The sequence below is a fragment of the Brassica napus genome, chromosome C8 (assembly GCF_020379485.1).
Source record: "Brassica napus cultivar Da-Ae chromosome C8, Da-Ae, whole genome shotgun sequence".
NCBI classification, from domain to species: domain Eukaryota; kingdom Viridiplantae; phylum Streptophyta; class Magnoliopsida; order Brassicales; family Brassicaceae; genus Brassica; species Brassica napus.
The window spans coordinates 27756660-27780382 of NC_063451.1; the positions used below are offsets into that span (position 1 = coordinate 27756660).

The window sequence follows — 23723 nt, forward strand, 5'->3', positions numbered from 1 at the left end:
TTATGTGATGTCTCGTATCCAAACATGCAACAATGCATTCAACACACCACAAGAGATATCAAGTATGTGTGATTGACAAGCAAACATCACATTCAGTCATAAATATAGTAATGACCGATCACTAAATTTTCTTTCGGCCACGACAAACAACCCACATCAACTGATCATTGAAAACAACCCACATCAACTTTAGCAATTGTTTTTTCAAGAAAAAACTTTAGCAAGTGTATTATGCCTTCTCATTAACTTACAAAAAGTATACTTTTGTAACATATAAATTGGGTCGACCACCTATTTTCACACCGTAACTATCGTACAGTAATAGATCCACACAGACTTTCACCCTCGTCATAATTAGACACAATTAAACAATCTCAACCTATCTCCCCGCAATTTTAAATATCGAAACTCGTTTCCACACAAAATTAAAAAATGATCTAAAACCCACACAAAACGGTTTACTGTTGGTTAATTAGGCTTTTGTAGATTCAATAGAAAAGATTTACGTTCAGTGGCGGATCTAGGCACATTTGTAGACGGGGGCACCGATACTAAAAACTTTTGCATCATCTTCTCTAAATTAAGAATAGTTAACAAAATAAACTTTAACTATTAAAAAAGAAATTAGGGGCACTTTTGCATAATCTTCTCTAAATTAAGAATAGTAACCAAATAAACTTTAACTATTAAAGAAAAAATAAAAAAGAGTAGGGGGCACATGACCCCATACCCATGCAACTGTGTCCGCCCCTGTTTACGTTTACAACTTTTTAGTGCTACATATAACGTTACTTAAAAAATAGAAAACAAATTTACAATCTGTTTATTTCTCATAATACATAGACGACCCCGTTATTTAATTTAAAAAATCGAAATATATCCATGTTCTGTCTATATATACACATATCCATCTCCTATATTACATCCAACAGAAAAAAAATCATATTCAGAATACAACAAAAAAAGAACGAAAGATGAACTTCCTCTCCGATCAGGTAAAGAAGTTTTCAGACTCCAAACCAGAGGAGCCAGAGAACACCAAGCCCGTAGAAGGAACCGAAACAGCCAACAGACCAGCTTCACCCTCCGAGCTCATGACCAGTGCCAAGGTTGTAGCCGAAGCTGCTCAGGCCGCGGCTCGTAACGAGTCAGACAAACTCGACAAGGCTAAAGTCGCCGGAGCCAGCGCTGATATCTTAGATGCCGCGGAGGAATACGGAAAGTTCGATGAAAAGAGCAGCGCTGGTCAGTACTTCGACAAGGCCGAGAAGTATCTAAAAGATTTCGAGTCCTCCGGCGCCGTCGTTACTCCTCCCACGGATATCGATGCTCCTCCTCCGACAAATCAGGCTGTACGCTGAAGAGGAGTCTGGTGGTGGGTTGGGAGAGGTTATGCTAAGATGCTCAAGGTTTCATGAAGTGGTTATTGATCTTTATTAATTGTTATTATATCGTGTATTAATAAATTTAAATAAGTTACGTACGTTTAGTATGGGGATATAAAACTAAATAACCAAGTACGTAAGTAATCATGTTGCATCGTTTACTATGGCGAGCGGATGTAATCTATCTTTTGTCATTGTTGTGTCCTTAATCTATCTATATTTGTTGTTATTATGCTACACTTTTTGAAAGTTGATTGTTTCTGGTTTTTGGAATAGTTTTTGGTTTTTGTTTCTCCAAAAACCATTTTTCACCCAATCAAGCTTTTTGATAAATAGTTTTCCTAAAATATAAGGAAACTAGGTTTTTAAATAACCGTCAATTTCTAAACAAAAACCAAAAACCAGTTTTTTATAGTTTTGTTGCTTGAAACTTCTTTTACGTTTATCTATTATTACATATATATACAACTTACGTAAGTCATGATTTGGGTAATACCTATGATATGTATAATACGTAAGACCCTTTACTAAGGCCTTCTTAATTGCTAATAATAATAATCTCTGAGCATATCTATATAAGGTATTTTACATCTATTTTTATTATAACACAGGTTTTACCAAAACTATTACAATATTTGAATAATATTTTATCGAATAATAAACTGTTGGACACTTTTTTAATTTATAGCAAATTTCATTTATACTAATCAACAAAGCTTATTGTACTAATATTATTATAATATTTGAATGATATTTTATCTAATAATAAACTGATGTAAGCAAAATAACTCCTATAAAAAAATTTAACTTATCAAAAGAAATAAAATTAATTATTTGAAGTTAGTCATTACAAAAAATTATATTGTTGATAATTTATATTGTTTTTTGCAGTTTTTATTTAAATATTTTTAACACCTCTAATTTTATTAAATAAGTTTATGTGTGTTTTGATGTTTGTATTTTATATTTTATTTTTCAGAATAAATATTTTATCTGTATAAAAATATTTTATTAATTTTAAAAGCAAAAACCAAAAACTAAAAACCAAAATCTAAAACAACCATTCATGATTTTCAAAAAGCTAAAATCTACTGCAAAATCAAAAACCAAAAACTAAAAACCAAAATCTAAAAACCAAAAACCAAAAACTAAAAACTAGAAACCAAAAACTAAAAACTAACAAAACAATCATCACCTTGGTGTCTATAAACCAAATTAGGGAAGCCAAAATGATTAGTGAAACTACAAATTAAATACGCGAATGTTAGTTAATTACTTCAGCAAAAAAAAACAAAATAGCCCCATGAATTCTATTTACATGGAACATACATTATATATGCGAACTGAACCTTTTTTTTGTATAAACCCAATTATAATGAAAAAGTCAACCAATCTAAATTAGTTTCCGAAAAATCGTTAGGCGAAATTACATGTTTTAGGAGAAATTATTAATTACTCATGTGTTTCTTAGACCAATTTTTTGAATACCTAGATTTATTTATTAAAAAAAAAAATATTTCATTTAGATCTAATTTGCCACTTTAGCAAACATTTTAGAATAGGCATGGGCGTTCGGGTCTTCGGGTCGGGTTCGGGCCGGTTCCTTTCGGATCTGGGTTTTTTCGGGTCCTAAATATTTAGACTCAGTAGGTACTTAGAAATTTTTGGTTCAGGTTTGGGTCGGTTCTTATCGGGTCCGAGTCGGTTCGGGTCTATAATTAAAATACCCATAAAATACCCGTAATTTTTCGGGTCCATATCGGGTCCGGGTCGGGTTCGGGTATTTAGGATCTGAAAATGACATGATATACCCAATTCCATCAACTTTAGTTGAATATTTGTCATATATATCTAAAATTTTACAAAACAACTTAAATGAAACTATTAATAGTTAAAATAAAATATTTTTAAACTCTAAATTTTACATTTTAAAGCTTTATATTACTTTAAAAATGTTAAAAAATAATAACAAATGTTGTTAACAAAAGATATTTCAACTAAATCATAAAATAATATATATAAAATAGAACACAAAAACATCATAGTTTTAGATATACATGTTTTTAAGTCGGGTACAAATCGGTTCTTATCGGGTCGGGTCTATTCGGATCGGTTCTTTTCGGGTCCGGGTCTATTCGGGTCGGTTTTTTTTCGGTTCCGGTTCTTTCGGATAAAAAAAATTTAGACCCAAAAGGTACTTGTAAATTTTCGGTCCGGTTCCGAGTCAGATATTTTTGGATCGGTTCCGGTTCGGGTCCGTGTTAAAATGCTCAGGCCTATTTTAGAACAATGCTAAAAAATAAATATTTTCATGAATATAAAAACATTACGAGGCGAAAATAAATTTTAAAAATTTCACTGGTGGAAATATCTATCACAAACAGTCTGATATATTATCTTTCTCCATCTCTCTATACCATAACATTTTTTGAAAAAGAATCAGACAGTAAAATGATAAATCTATGGTATCACAAATACAATTTTATTCCCAACCATTACGTGACATCCGCGTGTGATGATGAACGTTGGTTGTTACACTTGTAGTTACAGTTGAAGAAGAAGGACATCTCTGTCTCCTCGGCCTTCTTGTCATTTTACCCCAACCTCCAAAGCTCCCATCCTCAATCTCACCGTTGTTCCCCACCTGCTGTTGAACCGAGGTGGGACAAGGAGGAGGAGCCTGAACCGGGTAATAAACCACCGGTTCAGGGTTTGTTATAACCCGTCTTGGTCTTCCTCTTGCACCGGTTTTCTTCCTCGTTAAACCGGTTGGAGTCCATGAGCTTCCCGTCGCTGCTCTCATGAACCCATCAAACAACTGAATGTCTTCCGTTACTTCGTGTTTGGAGAGAGACAAAAGTCCAGGGAGGATGTCTCTTTGGAAGTCTCTTCTCTGTTTGCCTTTCCTCGCGTTTCCCCTTCTTGGCCTTTGGCTGGTGGCAACAGAGGTTTCCTCTAATACGAGGTCCTCAGGGACTAGTGGCTTAGGGGTGTACTGTTCTTCTGTGATCTCAGGTAGCTGCAGGGTCATTGACTCGAAGTAGTCTATCTCTTCTATAGAACGCACTTGGCTCCTTGAGAGAGAAGCTAGCTTTTGGTCAAGATTCTCTTTGTGTGTGTCTACTGTCTCTGCAAACCAGTGAAGGATGACAGTTTCTGGAGCTTCTGATGAAGCAACAGCTTCTGATGAGATGGCAACTATTGTCTCTGCTGCTGTTTTCTCAAACTCTGGCGGTTTCTCCAGAGGTTTAGGGGTCTCTTCTGATGTTTTTTCTCCAGAGAGATCTTCTTCTTCAACATCAGACTCGGGAACAGTTTCCAAATCTATCATAAGTCTTTTTGAACTCAGTTTTGAACTAGTAGGAGGAGCAGACCAGCTTTCATCTTCGTCTTCACTAACCGACATGTTCAAATCAAATTGACACTTACTACTAACAGAAACCTTTGTCTCTGTCTGTTCCTCTTCACATGGCTCGTTGATGTCTAGCATTATCCTAACTTTATCTCTTTCTGCGTTAGATTCGTCTCTATAAGCAGTTCCGGCTCTGATCTTATCAGTCTCTGGTTTACTGGAACAAGAACCAGACTTTAACCTCTCTAGCCACATAAGATTCCCTGCCTCCTCTTTGATTATGTTGGAAGGTTTCAAAGAAGGACTCGGAACAGTATCTTTACTATTCAGATTCCATCTCCCATCAGAAACAGGCTTGGGTTTTACAAGCCATGGTAAAGTAGCCACATCATGTTCGTTTCTGACTTCAACAACAGAAGTGTTTGAAAGTGTCACGTTCAAGTTCAAATCTCTCACAGACTTCACCTCAGAGCCATTCAAATCCAAGAGGCTGTGATCACTTCTTCCTCCGTTAGGATAACTATAGCCAGTCCCTTTTGATTTGGATGAAGAAGAACACTCATTGTAGAACATGTTGTGGTTTGTGTTATACCTAGCATTGCTTTCAAACTGTAATCTATCACCGAGACCCCCTAGCTTCTGAGCATTTGTGTCAGACAGGTTTAGAACCGGGTATCTCTCAACTCTCTGAGGGAAAGCAAAGCTAGGATTCTGCCAAGAAGAATGCGAACGGTTCCACGGGACAGCAGACTCTGGAGGATTGTAAGGATACAAGTGGCGTTGCGGTTGTTGATGAGAAGCAAAACTACTTGATTCATGGATAGTGTTAGTATCAGTATCAGTATCAGCTTCTAGGTCAATAAACGTCTTTCCTCTCCACAAGTCTGCCTTGCTTGGTGGAGGACCAGCATTAGCTAAACCCATTACTCTTTGTGGCTTGCCCGGTTGAAGAAATGGAGTAGCAGACTTATTATGTGTGCCAGTGTAATGATCTGCAGATAGTTAACTTCAAAGTTTTAGAACCAACGAAGCAAAATCCAACAGTATACAACTTAGTGGATTCATCTTACCGATTCTTAAGGGCTGATGTTGTGGCCAGGCTTTCGGTTTACCGTTCTCACCTGGTTGCAGAGAGATAACGGGAACATGCTGCTCCCTTACACTGCCTGAGTTCAGAACTTTTCCATAGTCACGAACATGGCTTTGAAAATTGCCATAAGCAACTTCATTTGTGTCTTGAGCCTTAAACGGTTCGTTCAAATCAGCCAAGCCATTGCTTCTACTACCAATTCTCAAACCATCTCCTCCTCGAGGCTCAGCTCCATTAGGAAGCTGCCTATGATCTTTCAACACTACAACGTCTTCACTGTCATCAATGTACTCATCAGCGGGGAGACAAAGATCTATCATCCTTCTCCTGATTTTCGTCGGTCTAATCTCCAAAGCTTCTACATGTTTTGAACTAGCTCCTTTCATGGGGGAATGGCCGTTATCCTCCACTACCGACATGGATGGTCTGTCGTAAACCGAGTTTGCCACAGGGAAACTAGGCGTTTTCCATTTACGGACGTCATCGTTAGTAGTAGCTTGAGATGAACATGATGCCTCGACTGGAAACAATTCTTTATTGAACTGTTTCCTTTTCAGCTCGTCCATCATGTCCTTTTGTATCCCGTATACTCGGTGAAGTTCCAAAACCTAGTTAAAGATGAGAATGAGCAAACATATAATCAACCAAGAGCTGAACCCACAAAGAGAAGTAACTAACCTGTGACTTAAAAGCAGCTTCGTGCTCGAGCATTGTCCTTCTCACCATATCTTTGTAGGATTGATCATTATTGAGGAATGGCAATCTACTACAACCGTTGGAATCGTTGTTGAGATCTCTCATAGAGTGATGATATCTTCGAGGTAATATGGTTTCAGAATGCACCTTTGTTCCCATTCCTGCTCTCACATACACAAAACACACAAACTTTAGTCTTGGACAAGAGAGATGAACAACTCTGATTCAAAAAGACATTAGGCATTGTCCCTAATCCATAAATCAACACAATAAAGCATTATGCTCCGTAAAAACAGAAACTTTATAACTCCATGAGCTTAACCTGGTTCCATCAACAGAACAAGCATAAAAACCAAAACTTTATTAACTAAATGAGCTCGATTTAGTTCCACCACCATAAACCCATTTCTGAATTAGCTTCTTCCAAAAACAGTTGCTCAGAAGTCAAATTGAGAATTTTGATACACTCTATGTATGTATATAAGGGTTTTGATGAGTTCTAACGCAGAATCTAAACTTAGATTACAAAGAATCTGCAAACGATTGAACCAAATTGACTGAAGAAATGCATTAATCTAGTGAAAATTTAGCATATTAAAAAAAAAATTGAAAATCTATCCAATTAAAAAAAAAAAAAACAAATTATCAGAAAGAAAGGTGAGGTTTTTTTTACCTCAAAGACACATCCTTTTATCGCCAACTCGCATCGATGCTTCTTTCTTCAGAAGACCCCAAAAAAATGAGGATTTTACAAGTAAAATAAACAAAAAAAATTATATGAATCAAAGAGTAAAATAAAGTATTGGGGGGGGGGGGGGGGGGGGGGGGGGGGGTATAATAGTTAATAGAGGGTAAACAACATTGATAGAGAAGATTAGATCGTCATCTTCTTCGATCTACTGACTGGGCCACTCTCTCTCTCTCACCAAAAAGAAAGAAAAAAAAAATCTCCTTTATTATTTTTCTTCTTCTTCTTCTTGTTCGCCTGCTTCTTTTCGGAGCGATAAGGAGGAGGTTTGTTTATAGAGAGAAAAGGAAAGATCCGAAAATTACATAAACAAACGACTCAAAAACACAACAACAGTGACATTAAATTTATTTTGTCAACATCCGGTCTTCTCTCCCCCCTTCCCTTTTTATTCTATTCTCTGCTTTTTTCCTTCACCTTTTTAAGTTTTTTTTTTGTTTTTTGGTTCAACTAAATGTAATTTATCTCATCTTTTTATCTTATTTTAATGTATATATTTAAAGAGAATAAGAAGCTGAATACTTTGACTCGTTAAACTCTCTCTCTTGTTTTAGTAATAAATCAAATTTTAAAATATATGCTTATAAATTCCTCCATGTATATAATATTGGTTTGTTTAGATTATATTTTATTTAATTATTTTAGGGTAATTACATTGTATAGCGTACAAAAAAAAAAAAATCACTCTATAACTAATTACCCTAACTTATCGATATACCGTGTGAGTTTTATATAATATTATCATTTTGTCCTTCTATCCTACCGACAAAACCTGCAGACAAAAACAATTTTCATTAATAATTATTAACAACAAAAATAATTCGTGGCTCTCCAACATTCAGACACTTTTTGCAAATTATATATATTTGATAAATCTATAATAGCTTTGCGAAGAAGAAGCTTGTTTGCAAAGTCTTTGGCAGTGATGGAAGGGAAGCATCAGAGAGATTCTAAACGCGGTGCTGATATGACTGAATTCTTGCCGATTCGACTTTACATGTACGTTTTGCGAAAGATACTTTTAACTACTGTAAGTTACGGTTGCAATTATGTTCCATTCCATTTGACGGTTCTATTATATTACATTCCATTTGACAATACTATTTTAGCATGTTCCATTCCACTTGACGATTACTAAAGAGTGTTCTATTTTGTTTAAAAATATAGTTTGTAATTTTCTTAAGTTGATATTTGGGTTTAGGGTTTATATGTGGGTTTAGGGTTTAGTATTTAGTATTTAGAAGGTGAGGGGGTATGGTTGGGGTCAGCATTAACTTATTCCATGGAATCATAGACATTTCATAATTTCATCAATATATACTATGCTATTTATTTTGTTCCATTCTATTTGAGTTTGGTTTATACGTGGGTTTATGGTTTATTTGGGTTTATAGTTTATATTTGGGTTTATGGTTTATACTTGGGTTTAGGGTTTATTGATTAGGGTTTTAGGTTTAGTATTTAGGAGCTGGGATAAAGTTTAGTACATAGGGGTTAGCTAGATTCATATACTACTTGAGTGATACGGAATACACTCTTTATTAAAAAAAGTTTCTATTTATACGAGGTAAGGAAGTGTTTGACGTAGCTGATTTACGTAAGGTGAAATACTGGTGCTTCACTCTTATCCATAACAACAAGTGACGATGTCATGCACTCTCTCTTTCTTTTACCGGAGACTTGCTAGTGAAAAAGATATAACCAGATAAAATATGAGACAAAAGCTAGTTATTTAGGGCCTGACTAGTTTAAACGCAGCGGTTGCGGCTGCGGGTGCGGGAGTTTGCGGATGCGGGTGGTTGCGGTTTCAAGCGTTATTAAGCGTTTTGTATGACAGGTACAACGTTTAAAAATTGTTGCATTTGCGAGATATTTGTGACTGGTTAATTATAAGATATTGCAGCGGTTTAATAATAAATTACCCATATTAACATATTATAACATTATAAAAATATAAAAAACATACTATTGTAATAAAATATAATAATTATGAATAAAATATGATTAATAAAAATATTATTTTATTTATAAAAATTTTAAATTAGTTGAAAGTTATAATTTTAATAAAATTTGTTTTGAAGATTTATATCAAAACTTTTTAAAAAAATATTTCATTTCATTTTATATATGTGTATATCTTTATATATGTGTATATAAATGTTTAAAATTTTTAATAAATAATTAGTTTAAAGTTTTTATAAAACAAAATATGACATTGTTTGTGAATTTTAATTAATATATAAAATATTTATATTTTTTTCATTTATAATATTTCCATTTTAAAATTTTAATTTTAAAATTTTAAAATATTTTTGAAAATAATTTTATATTTATTTTTTCACCCGCAACTGGAAACGCTAGCTGGAACCAACTTTTGATTTTAAAAGGTTCGAAGCGGTTTGGAGCTATTTATAGCGGTTTGTATGATTGTTTCGAAACGCTGTCAACTGTTAGTAACCGCAAAAGTTGTGTTTTCGGATGGTAACAGAAAAACTAGTAAGGCCATTAATATCGTCACAATCAATGTACTGAGCAAATTCTCCCATTATTTTAGCTGATATATTGTTTTTCTTTTTGAAAAAAAACATTGAAAATGTGAAACGAGTATCTTCTGGTTTCTCTTAATCTTTCTTAGCTGCTTTATAATACATTTAAAAACATATTGTAACACACGAATTTATATTTCTATTAGATTATTTCAAAAAAAAATTGAATAAAGTTTTTGATAAAAAAAATTGAATAAGGCTGTAATTAATAAAATGTTGACAGCAAACAAAGTGTGGGCCCCGGCTAAAATCTTATTTTTTCATGTACCTTTTACTCGTTGGCTACTGTGGAATCATTTTTCACTTTTATATACGGAGGAAATATATAAAATTTGTTAGATAAATTTTTGGATGGTGATCAAAGCTGATTTTGGATTATAAAAGGATTAAAGAAAAAATGTACATGCTGATGGGTTACATGAGCATATCTCTGAAGTTTATGTAGAGTTATAAATTAAATTTATAAGCGAATAATTATCTAGTTATGTCTTGATAATTTTTTTTTATAAACTACAGAAACGTATTTGTTGAGGCCCTTGAGGCACATGGCCTTGAAACGTATTTGGTACACTCAGTGTGTGTGTGTGTTTTTTTTTTGTCGGCATGAAACCTATCCTACGGCAATATTGATATTTGGTACGTTTCAATGTGTGTGTTTATCGCACTGAATGTCCCAAACCTATCATTTTCTGTTTGTTTGAGTCCTATCACCCGCACACATGTGTTATCAGGGGCGGACGTAGGTGTACGGGTACGGGGTCACGTGCCCCCTACTGTTTTTTATTTTTTTTTGAACTAGATTAATTTGATGAAATTGTTTGTAGTTTACTGAATAAGCATAAAAAGTGCCCCCAATTCAAAGTTGTTTTTGTTATTTGTAGCAGTGTGCCTCCAGCTAAAATCGTAGATCCGCCACTGTGTGTTATGTAGATAATAATCTCAATCTATCACCTAAAGGCGTGACAAAATAATTACCACTTTTTGTTATCGACGTGACCAAAACTCTCTAAGAAACTGAGCTGAAAAATATATGCAGGAAAGTATATATTCCTTTTAATTTTACTGTCTCACACACTGTCACGTAGACTTAGAAATTCTTCAAAAATATACTATCGTTTAAAAAGAATTGGATTCGGTCAAAAATCTAAGCTACGGTCTTTTTGTTTTGTCTCTTGTCATAAACCCACATGGTTAATCCCGTATTTGTATCTTTAGGTAACACCGGAAAAATTAAATACCCTCTCGTTTTAAACTTTTCAAATCCAGGAATAATACATAGTAGATCTTTATGAATTAATTATTTGACCGCAATATATCAGTATAATATTCTTAACCGAGCTTTTTAAAAATGCTAACTAACTTAAAACGTTTAGTTAGAGAATGCTGAAAAGAAATGAATTTAAATAGCAGATTTTTTGACCTAAACTTTAGTACCACGATACCACACCTTAATATATTACTAGTGTTTATTTAATAAAGTTACTAGACAAAAATAATTGATCAAAACCACTGGAAGACTTAAATAATAGATCGGAGGCTTATATCAATAGTTATAATGTTTGTATTGGTATAATGGTACGAAGATAAGTTAGGAATAGACCTAAAGGCTTTGGATGGTAAAAGCAATTTAACCGGGACAGATCAACCAGATCATGCAGATCAAACAGGACAAGTACATATCAAGCAGGATAAGTACAGATCAAAAAGATCATGTAGGAAAGAAACAGATCAAACCGATCAAATAATTTATTATAACTTATGAATGACAAAATCAGTTCAAAACTATAAATCATATATTAAAACAATAAAAATTACACCTAAATTTTTTTTTTTTGAAACAAATATCTTAAATATTATAGGATCGGCCGAAAAGCCAGTAAATGTTTTATAAGATACTTATACTTCTTTTATTTTCTTTTTTAGGTGATCAAGATTTTCTTGAGAGAACCAGTAGGTTAAACTAATATTGAACTTTTGGTTAAATTTACCACCGGAAAACTCTGTACAGTAGGTGTAAGATATTTGAAATGGTAATTAGTCATAAAAATTAGTTGATCGTACAATTCAATAAATACACGTTCTCGGTTAAGACTTCATTTAAAATTGTCTTCTCTCAATAGATTTACAAAATTTCAATCATTTACCTATATATTAACTATTTTAAAAATAAAAAAAATATTAACTACTTACCCATGTTGATATTTTATATACGAAGATTTATATCTTCTTCATTTGAAAATTTTGTGTTTTGTCGGCGATTGAACGTCATGATTATAATTTTAAAACAACACAAACAGTATTAGCGTAAACTATATAGTTTGAGCTAATCATTATACGTTATTTATAAAATCAGATAAATATATTGTAAAGTTAAGTGTTTGTAACAAAATTATTTTTTATCAAAAAGAAAAAAAAAGCTGATCAACACCGCCAAATGTTAGCGGATGAGATCTACATGCAGATCTCCCGCTTTTTCCACAAAAAGACAAAAATATTGAACTGCATGCAGATCTCCCGCTTTTTGCACAAAAAGAAAAAAATATTGAATTGCATGCAGATCTCCCGCTTAAACTGCTTTTGCAAACATAAAAACGTGAATAGTGAATATATTGCGGGAGAACTACACGTACAAGAGAACAACACTTATCCTGCCATTCCATTCATAACCTAAAAAGTGGTCCAAGTATACTTTTGAAAATGTCACTCTCGTCAGAAAAAAAAAAGATTTATTAACTGAGTATTAGTCAAGCGTCCTATCATACTTCTTATGGCGTGTCCCACCAAATTGATTTCATTGAGAATCAAAAAGAAAAGTAATTCTAAAGTATATACGGTCCAATATATACACATGCAAGCCGTATGCAACTGTCATATTTTCTTCGATATTTGTATTTTTAACTTAAAATAGAATTCGATATTTGTATTTTACGGCCACAATAAAAAGTCTTACTATAGTCGACAAAAAAAAAAAAAAAGTCTTACTATAGAAAACTTTCAAGATTAGATTTATTAACACCATTATTTGAAAATTTTATTTTAAATTTATATAAAGTGATCATTACTAAAGAGAAACTTTAGTTAATCTATATTTTCAAAATATCAAATTAATTCACAAATCAAGATCATATAGAAAATATGGTGGTTGTGCAAACTATAGAATTATATGTTACTCATTAGTCATTATGCATGCCATTGGAAATATTTTGATCGATTGGTGTTTGATATTAAAACAAAATAAATTTGGTATTGAAAAAGTAAGTTATTTACCACTCGTCTTCCACCCTTCCATCCCCCTTTTACAGAAAAGGTATGAAAAACAAGAAGATTCCAGCATCTGCTCACATCGTAAAGCATCGTCTTAGTACGCAGCCTAAGGACTGCAGTATCTGCTCACCCTCCAAGAGTCACAAAAATCCTTCAGATGTTCTCCTGCACCCTTTGGCAGCATAAAAACTTAAGGATTCAATCACACTCTTCGCTTATGACTACTCTCAAAGCAACCATTGACCGGACCATGTGAGGCAGACTTGACGATCCTTTATTTTCTCAGTTTCTTCTTGGATTCTATATTCTATTTTGGCGAATTCTTGCATTTCCTTTTTCTTAACTTTCTAAAGAGAACTGATGAGTTAGTTAATTCGTGTTGTCCAAAAAAAAAAGTTAGTTATAGGATGGAGATGAAAGTTTCGTTCGTTTAGGTATTAAAAGTGCAATTCATCCGGATAGATCATCTCGATGACCTTTGGAAATTTATGCTTAATTTTAAAGTCATTCAGCTGAACCAATTTCGACCATTTGGATGGAGATGGTTCATTGAATATGGTATAATGTCTATTATGCCTCTAATGTAATTCACAAATTACAAACCTAAACATAATATCATTTTGTCACATACGAAAAACTGACAAAACCACAAAAACGTATTTTTCCGCAAAAACCTAAATACAAATTTTTCACGCCAAAATCCTAAAAACGCATTTCCGGACAAAATAGCAAAAACGTGTTTTCCCGCTAAAAATGCAAAAACGTGTTTTCCCGCAAAAAAATTGCAAAAAACGTAATTACATGCCAAAATCACAAAAACGCGTTTTCACACCAAAACCCCAAAACGCAATTTTCCACCAAACCACAAAACATGTTATCCCGCAAAAAACCACAAAAAGCGTTTTCCCGCCAAAACCGAAAAATGCGTTTTCTAATCAAAATGCATTTCCCGCCAAAATTGCAAAACAAGTTTTTTCGAGAAAACCGCAAAACGTGTTTTTCCGCCAAAACACATTTTCCCGCGAAAACCACAAAAACGTATTTTCCCGCCAAAACACATTTTCCGCGAAACCCGAAAAACGCGTTTTCATGTCAAAACTGTAAAACGTGTTTTCATGCCAAAACCACAAAAACAGGTTTTTCCGCCAAAACAGTAAAACGTGTTTTCTCGCCAAAACCGAAAATTATCGTTTTCCTGCCAAAACCGAAAAATCTTGTTTTTCCGCTAAAACCAAAAAAATTCGTTTTTCCGCCAAAACCGAAAAATCTCGTTTTCCCGCCAAAACCGAAAAACGTGTTTTCCCGCTTAAACAAAAAAAAAAATCTCGTTTTTCCCGCCAAAACCGAAAAATCTCGTTTCTCGCCAAAACCGCAAAAATGTGTTTTCTCGCCAAAAACGTATTTTCTCGCCGAAAGCGCAAAAACGTGTTTTCTCGGCAAAACCAAAAATTGTATTTTCTCGCAAAAATCGAAAAATCTCATTTTTCCGTCAAAATCGAAAAATCTAGTTTTCTCGTCAAAACCGAAAAATTTCATTTTCCGCCAAAACCGAAGTTACAGTCGGTTTATTATTAATACTCGTTTTAGTTTGAAACTCTAAAGTTTTTTTTTCAAATGTTTATCAATTTTTTTGTTTATTAGAAGTTATTATTGTGGTAAAATTTTAACATATGATTAAATCAATACAAGGGTATTTTGGTAATTTGTTTACTAAACTCATTTGGATGGAAATAAAAATAAATAAACAAACATAAAATCTATTTAGATGATTCATCTAGATGAGCTGTCTGAATGGACAAACAAGCATTCACAAAAATCTGAATGGATCATCTGGATAGATAATACAAATGAATCGATGGAGATGAAAAATGCTGATACGAACAGCTCCTTAGTTTGTAACTAGAGGCGGCCTTGGACGGACCGGCGAGGATTCATCTCTATTGCCCTTGGAAGAAATATTTAAATCACTTATATCCTTCACTAATCTTCATATCCCTCATATTCATTAAAGCATCTACAATTACCAAATTAGCCTCAGAAAAAAAGAAAATAAAATAAATACAATTTAATGAAAATTGAAAGAAAAAAAACGTACGGCTCTTGCGGGAGGTGAGGTTTCGACGATTGCGGTTCGAGGGGATTGTGTTTTGGAAAAGGGAACCCGACTGCACGGCTCGATTGCTACTCCGGCCTTACTCCGGGTCGGCCCACCGTCGTTTTCCGCCGCTGTGTAAAAGCCAATCATATCCCCTGTCCATCGCTGGTGTATCCTCCCTCCACCACAGAACAAGTAGGTTTTAGGGTTCGAAAGCTCTTAAATGAGCTGAGAAACCAGATTGGAATGGATTTAGATGTTTCATCTTCGTATCCGAGTCCATTATGAGTTGAATTGAGTAGGAGAATGGTTGCATTGTTCGATTCTAGTGCGCTGGATGTAGATTCAAAATCAAAACGTGTACGAGAGTAGAACTACCAAAACTAGTATTACTGATGATTGTTGTAGAACTAGTAAAACTGGTATAACTTCGAATGTATAATGGATGGTATTGTATGCTTTTGGCGGCTACAATGAGCCACAACATCACACACTTCAGATGCGAAGGTGGCATGTATTGTTTAGTGTTGAAGCATGCTGTGGAGGAGATAAATCTTTCAATGGTAGAAGCACGCATATGCAAAAAGGTCGGGCTTGATGAATGTAATGTGAAGTTGAATTTGAGTTACATTCCACTGCTGGTTGGGAGTGACGAGAAATTCGTCATTTGCGATGATGAGGATCTTTGTGGTTATCTTTTGTCCCTTGATAAAGACAACAGTAGGTGCATTTTGTTGGTGGAGGTCATCAAAAAGTCAGAATTCTCAGAGCAACTTTCAAGAGCGGGCAAACGAAGTTCAAGAGCGGGGAAACGAAATTCTGTAGGTACGAACTATGAGGTGTGCCATTCGAATGATGCTGAAATCGGAGACAAAGCCATAACTCGATATGGTGGCAAAGAAGTGAAGATTGTGGCGATTGAGGAGATGTTGGAAAAAAGTGATGAAGAATTAAATGTGGATGAAAATGTTGATGTCAACTCAAAGGCACACCATAACTACTCAAAGACACACCCAAAACTAGTTGCATCTCTATTGCATGATGATTATCCAGGGCAGATGGAACCTCTTGTTTTATTGAAAAATGTTACTCTGTTTTATTGAAAAACTTTGTACAACTATGGTGAACTGTATTTTTGTTTGTGTAATACTAGAAGAAGTTGACTTTGAAAATTGAAATGTTTGAATTTGACTTTGCTTTATCTGTACTTTAGTACCATATAAATCTTTTTGGCAGGCTTTTGAATTTGAAATGTCATATAAATTTGCTTGGGCCAAACAATACTAGTTCTAAGGTTATAGTTACAAAAGTATAACTGAGGTTACAGTTACAAACTAGATCTAAGGATCAAAAAATTCAATTGAAAATTTGTGAGTTATCAATAATTATCGGTGATATGAACAAAAATAGAGAAAAAGAAAAAAACTAAATTCATTTGTGTATAATTTAAAGATAGATAAAAATAGTAGTTTCAAGGAACAAAAAAATTAAAGATAGATACAGATACTAGTTCTAAGGATCAAAAAATTCAATTGAAAATTTGTGAGTTATCAATAATAATCGGTGATATGCAGGGACGGATCTAGGATCACAACTAGCTGGGGGCACACACATAATTTTACACTATACATATTTTTGGATTGGGGGCACTTATACAAATATCAGGCTTATTGTTAAGAAAATTTCAAAAGTAGATGGGGGCACGTGCCCCCGTAGCTCATGCTCTACGTCCGCCCCTGGTGATATGAACAAAAATTGAGAAAAAGAAAAAAAACTAAATTCATTTGTGTATTACTAGTATGATTTTGACTTTGAATTTGACTGTTTTATTTGTACAACTATATGGAGAAGCGTTTTTCTGTTTGTGTATTACTAGTATGACTTTCTGAAATTGAATTTGTAAATCAAAATGTTCGAAATTGGAAATCAGAATAAGAAATATAATCTTTAGTAGTCGAAAAAATGTTATATTCAACAAAAAAAATGTTATACTCTACAATCAAAAGAACAACCCATCACACTACATACACTTTCATAGTCATTTTGTTAAATATGTAATTACTGAAGATTAGATTTCGCTATAAAATTGGTATAGACAATTTTATTACGTAAATCACCAATAATCATATTTTGGAATCTTATATTTTATTGTACAACTAAAGAAGTAGAATATAATTACATGTAATACTAAAATAATTGAAAATCACCGAAAATACAACTATTTTGATATTTTGTACAACTACTATCCTGGGGAGAACTAATTGTATATATTAGGCGGGTATTTGAAATTACCTTGTACGCGGACTTTCTAAAATTTCATGAGTCAAGGCGGGATTTTCGAGTGGAAAAAATAGATTCCCACTTCCCTAAATTCCTCAATTTCTCTCGGAAATGGATCGGATCCATGGGTTGAGAAACAGGAAAGGAAGGAGATGAAGAAGATGAAGAAACACTGCGACATGCTTCAATTTGTTTGTGATGCGGAGCACGGGATTCCATCTTCGTGCCCATGTGGGGGATGAATCGTCGACGAGGTTTCTACTAATCCAACAGATAAGGATTTTCTACCAGGCCGAAGGTACTTCACTTGCAACGCATACAAGGTAATTTACATTTTCTCTATTTTAAGTTACTGCAATATGTCAAACTGAGTGCAACTAGGTCAAACTTGCAGAAAGATGGGCTTCACTTCCGTCAACCATGGGTTCTTAGAGTTCAGGAAGAGGTTCGCTCCTTAAGGCAGAAGGTGGACGAAATGGCTGCAGAGATTGCTCAGCTTAAAGATCTTCTTACCCGTAAATGAGAAGCGTTATGTTGTTTGGATGTGTGTCTTTTCCTTTTGTATTAAGAGTTGTGGAATTGTGTTAAGACTTCTAGAATTGATGTGATGTTGTGTTAAGACTAATTAATGTGATGTTGTGTTAAAACTACTGGTTTTCCGTAGTAATACCATAGTTTTCCATAGTAATACCATATGGAAATGTTTCAAAACGATCCAAAACACTTAAACATATCATATCATACATAGGTTCTGGAACAAAACATAAAACATAACATATCATACATAGGTTTTGGAACAAAACACTTAAACATAAAGTAGATTCCAAGTTTTACGCAGTTTTTCGAAGCATACAACACAATAAAGTAGTTAAACGCATTACTCCAAATTCATCACTCCAACTTCATCCAAGTTTTAAGTAGTTTTAACTCTTTTCTTTCCCTTCCTCGTGATACGATCCAGAGGTATGATCTTCACCTCCTTGATCCGATTCGGTACATTCCAAGAAGACATGTCGGGCACAACATAAAGTGTCATGTCATACGCCAAAGCCCACAGTTCCGTCCAGTAGTATTTTGAGCACAACTCATGGATATTAAGGCGGCTGCCATCAACGTTCGTAGTGAAATAGATGTAAGCTGCCAGTCCGTGCAGACAAGGAAACTTTTCATAATCCCACACCTTGCAAGTACAAGATTTTCCAACCAAGCTCGCCCAAAACATCTTTCCTACAGTGTCAGTGATCTCGTACTTAAGCTCATAACTATTAAGCTCCCGTACAGATAGATGTTGTGCAACAGCCCATAGATCATGCAAGTAGTTCTCAACCAAAGGCACCAGTCTTGTACCGATTGATTTACAAACAACATCCTTCCGTTGAGTGAACCAATCAGAGAATTTCCTGACGATACAATCCAACATTGGTGTTAAGGCCCACCTCGTTGCCTCTTTAAACACGCTCTTCATTGATTCCACACTGTTGCTTGTATCGAAGTTGTACCTGTCACGTGGGAAAAAAACCTTGCCCATTTGTCCTTTTCAGTGTGTTCCTCCACATACTTGTACACAACAGGATATCTTTTCTTAAATGAGTCGTAAGAAGAGTTGAAGTCACCCACCGTGTAATATCTGCCCAACTCCATAAATCTATGCCCGACTATATTCTTGTTGACGTTACAAGCATGCCATTTCACTTTTTCCTTCAAATGCCATAAACAATACCCGTGGTTAGCCTGTGGAAACATGTTTCCTATAGCGAAGATCAGGCTCTGGTTTCTTTCACTCATGAAAACCAGTTCAGAAGAGTCTGGTATAACACTTTTAAGCATCTCGAAAAACCAAGTCCAACTAGCAAGATTCTCACCATCTAGTACTGCAAACGCAAGTGGATAACTATGACTATTAGGATCTTGAGCTTTCGCGAAAAATAGAACACCACCATATCTGTTCTTCAGCGATGTCGCATCCACAGCTATCACTTTCCTCATAAATGCAAACCCTTCAATGCAAGCTCCCAAAGCTATGAAGAGGTACTTTAATTTACTTGCATCATTCAGTTTCACTTACGTTTTTGTTCTTGGATTCACTTGCTCTAACATGTACAAATAGCTATACATCATCTTGTAGCTCTCTTCCGGACTACCAGGTATATCACTAAAGTGATTGCTCATTGTATCCTGCCCAAACAAGAACAAACACAAGAAACTGACAACAATTATCCAAAGTTATCCACAGTTCTATTAGTTGTTCCGAATTATACAGTTATACTACAATTATCATGAACAAGATCGATCTAGGTCCAATGAGAAACTGCTTATACATTCTATAATTATACTGTATATACATTCTCATTCAACCATTCGAATGCATTATATACCAATGCATTTCAAATCCATTAGAATCTACTTCCAAAAGAAGCTCAAAGCGGAGACCACAACTTACGGATACGAAATGTTAGACGTGAGGTGATTGGTCTACGCAGACAACGGCGGCGGCGGTAGAGAAGCTGCGGGAGAGAGGAGTGGAGGTCGAGCTAAGCTGCGGGAGAGCTGAAGGAGGAGGAATCGTCTTCTCTAGCCTCTTGTCATAGTTTCACGAGAGAGAGATAAGAGAGGTGAAGCGATTGAGGAGCGATTAGAAATCGCGTTTGATTTTGAGGATTTTAGGGTTTGGTTGGTTTATTTTGGTTTACCCACTTAGATCCGACGGGTTATTGGATGGGTGGGTTTGACCCTGGTTTTTTTTGTAATTATCGACACTTACCATGGTTTTATCGTATTTCATTCATTTTTTGATTTAAAAATAAATGTTAACTGAAATAAGGTTATAACGACGACATTGTGGCTTTAAAAAAATGAATCAGGGGCGCTAGAGACGATTCCTCCGGACCGGCCGCTACTAAATTGTTAATTATATCGACCACATTATTATGTGGTTTTTAGTTTAAATCTTTTAGTGGTATTTATTTGGCCGGTATTCTGTGGTTTAAATTTTATAGTAATATATATTTAGTTTAAAGCTTATAGTGGTATTTATTTCTTTATACAACTATTAATATTTTATTTACGAAGCTTTGGTGTTTTACAGTATAATTTTGATATTATTTTTTTTTGGTAAAATTGATATTATTGTTATCACAATATAATATAATATGGTTTTTAATAGTATTGATGGTTTTTTGACAGCTGAGAATATTCGTCCAATGAGTTTTAAGCCATAACAGTTTTATTATTTTTATGTTTTTAAAAACTTAAGTATAGGAATGCGTCGCTCCTATGCCTGGAGGAGCATCATGCACGGACGTGAGCTGCTGAAGAAAGGGTTAGTGAAAAAGGTGGGTAATGGGAGAGATGTTTGGCCTAATTATTAAGCTTAATGGCTCAAATAAAATATGGCAAAATGTGAAAACGAAATGGGCCTATGGGTTCTTATAAAAAGCCTTGTTGGCTTTAATGAAATGAAGTTAACAACATCTCACATTGGTTGGGAGAGTTGATTTTGAGGAGTATATATATGTCTTCATGACATGAGAGGTTAAACAGCTCAGAGGAAGAGAGAGCTCCCTACGCGCGCGCCGCCGCCGCCGTCCGGCCGGCTCGGCTCGGCTCGGGGTTTCCCGAAAAACGACATGCATTTTATTTTAAACAACACGTAGTTCGTTTAAAAACAACACGCTGTCTCTCTTCTTGACAATAAGTTTAAACGAGAAAAGATCTTGCAGAGGAAGTTTCGTAACGCCTCGCCTCCGAGATCCTCGCGAGATTTCCGCCAACGTGCGCACGTGCGGCATTAGTTACGGAAAATGGCTCGTCTTCTCTTCTTTATAAACTCGTCTCCTCCTTCATTTTTCTTTAAGTTTTTACGCAACAAAAAATCACCAGATCCCTCAACGTAAGTCTAGAGAGTGTTTTGTAGAGTTTATAGTTCGATAGGGCGATCACGAGTGAGGCGTGATTCGTCTGCCATGGTTGTATCCTGGGACTCTATATTCGTACAGTCCCGTCTCACTAACGGAGCGAATATTTTGAGTTAAGGAAATAGATCATATCTCGACTCCATGTCTCTTGGCGAATACGATTTCTTATCGTTCTTGTATTCGTCTTTTACATTCGTTTATTTCCTTAACATCGTTTTTATTCTATCGTTTATGTCAGTCCGGTTTTCCGGCTTTTACAATCTTAACTCAAAATCGCTTTATGTTTAAAGCTTTAATCGGGTTGATAAACGATTAATAGAAACGGGTTTTGGAACCGTGTTTGCGATTTGCTTTCTAGCATTTCCGCGAAACGTTTTGTTCTTATCTCACAACGATGTTTGCGATTTGCTATACGTTTATCCGCGAAACGTTTCTGCCTAAATGTGTTTGTGATTTGCCTTAGAGCACTTCCGCGAAACGTTTCTGGTTTATTTCATTACGCTTTGCGGATTGCTTTCTAGCATTTTCGCAAAACGTTGATACATTCTTCAAACGTTATATACATGAATCGTTTCAGTAACCGTTTTCTTAAGCGAGTTTGTGAAACATTCTAAGTCTATAAAAATGGTGTCTGCGAACGCTTTTAAGCGAGTTTGCAAAACATTTTTTCCAGACTTATATCGATATGATTTGGTTCAAATACCAAAAATGAACATCGATTTTAGACTATTATTTTCTTTAAAATAATATGTTATTTGTTGAATGGAGTACTAATCCGTTTTTTCATGTTTTCTCTACAGAAAAATGACAAACGATAACAACACCCCCATTGACACCACGGATGTCATTCAGACTCCACTCAACGCTGCAGCAACTGATGCAACTGGCGTGACAACCGCTGCAGCAACAACGAGCACTATCCTCCCTGCGGGAAATGCTGCTGATGAAACCACTCGCCGTAGCCTATTCGGTGCTGGTCTTTATCAGACGGGTTCAGTATCAGCAACTGCAAGTGGTCCGGTGGCAGTTCAAACTCCTCCGGCTGTACCTAGCTTGTTCACTCAAGGGCTGATGCCAGACAAGTTTGATGGCAAAGGCTTCAAAACGTGGCAGAAGAAGATGATGTTCTTCCTGACAACGATGAAACTGGACAAGTTCATCCAGGAGGACAAGCCCCTGATTCCGTACGGGATTGATGATGTCCACAGTCTTGCAACTGTTGACATATGGGTGCATTCCGACTTCATCTGTAAAGGTTACATTTTGGGTCGTCTCATTGACCCATTGTACCGTGTCTACTGTGAGATCCCCACGGCGAAAGAGCTATGGAGATCACTGGACAAGAAGTACAGAGGTGAGGACGCTGGCTGCCAGAAGTATGTGGTCTCAAAGTTCCACGACTTCAAAATGGTGGATTCAAAACCCATCATGGATCAGGTGGAAGCGCTTCAGCTCATTTGCCATGAAATCGCTGCTGAAGGAATGTCCATCTGCGAGACATTCACAACTCTCAGCTTCATTGAAAAGCTTCCTCCAAGCTATGCGGATTTCAAGAACTACTTGAAGCACAAGAAGAAGAAGATGGGGCTCGAGGAGCTCATCATGAGGCTTCAGATGGAATCCAGAAACCGAATTGCTGACAAGGTCACTGCTAAGGAGCACAGTGTCAACATGGCTGAGCACAAAGGCAAAGGAAAGGCACACGCCCATTCTCCTGCCAAGCCTTCCAAAACTGCTGCAGCCCTGAAGGCTTCTGGAAAAAACTTCAAGAACAAAGGCATTGAAATCAATGCGAATGCGAATGTGGAGAAGTTCAGGGGGAAATGTCACTACTGCCACAAAGTGGGGCACAAGACTGTTGAGTGTCGCAAAAAGATCAAGGATGAGAAGGCTCAGGCAAATCTCACAGAGGAGGATCTCGTTGCTGTGGTGACTGAAGCCAACATGGTTGAAAGCAACAACCCCAAGGAATGGTGGTATGACACTGGTGCAACCACCCACATTTGCACCGATAGGGCGATGTTCAGCACCTATCAGAAAAGCATGACTGAGGAGAAGCTCAAGATGGGAAACACTGCAGTCTCCAAGATTGAAGGACGCGGCAATGTGATTTTGAAGATGACATCTGGACATGAGGTCACTCTGACGAATGTGAAGCATGTGCCTGACATGAGGAAGAACCTGGTCTCGGGAACCTTGCTCAGCAAGAATGGATTCGCCACAAATTTTGAGGCGGACAAGCTCGTGATTAGGAAAAATGGGATGTATTTGGGAAGAGGGTATGTTAAGGGTGGACTTGTCAAGTTGAATGTAATGACAGTCCCTCCGAAAGTTGTAGCTTCAAAAGTTTCAA

At 35.7% G+C, this 23723-nt stretch overlaps 3 protein-coding genes across 3 annotated transcripts; 1 reads left to right on the forward strand and 2 right to left on the reverse strand.

Moving 5' to 3' along the window:
• The first annotated feature begins 912 nt into the window (after positions 1-912).
• Positions 913-1617, forward strand: BNAC03G56520D (nodulin-related protein 2). The gene has a single exon (XM_013799791.3). It carries the CDS (start codon positions 975-977, stop codon positions 1359-1361), a length of 387 nt encoding a protein of 128 aa, XP_013655245.1. The 5' UTR covers positions 913-974; the 3' UTR covers positions 1362-1617.
• Positions 1618-3725: 2108 nt separating this feature from the next.
• LOC106362091 lies at positions 3726-7743 on the reverse strand. The gene is made up of 4 exons (XM_013801909.3): positions 7197-7743; positions 6506-6684; positions 5808-6435; positions 3726-5729 (listed from the first exon to the last, which is right to left on the reverse strand). The coding sequence occupies exons 2-4, from the start codon at positions 6680-6682 to the stop codon at positions 3868-3870; spliced, it is 2667 nt and encodes an 888-aa protein (XP_013657363.1). The 5' UTR covers positions 6683-6684; positions 7197-7743; the 3' UTR covers positions 3726-3867.
• A 10626-nt stretch (positions 7744-18369) lies between these two features.
• Positions 18370-19442, reverse strand: LOC106359341 (protein FAR1-RELATED SEQUENCE 5-like). Its single transcript, XM_013799059.1, has 2 exons — positions 19015-19442; positions 18370-18955 (listed from the first exon to the last, which is right to left on the reverse strand). The coding sequence occupies exons 1-2, from the start codon at positions 19440-19442 to the stop codon at positions 18370-18372; spliced, it is 1014 nt and encodes a 337-aa protein (XP_013654513.1).
• Between the last annotated feature and the right edge of the window lie 4281 nt (positions 19443-23723).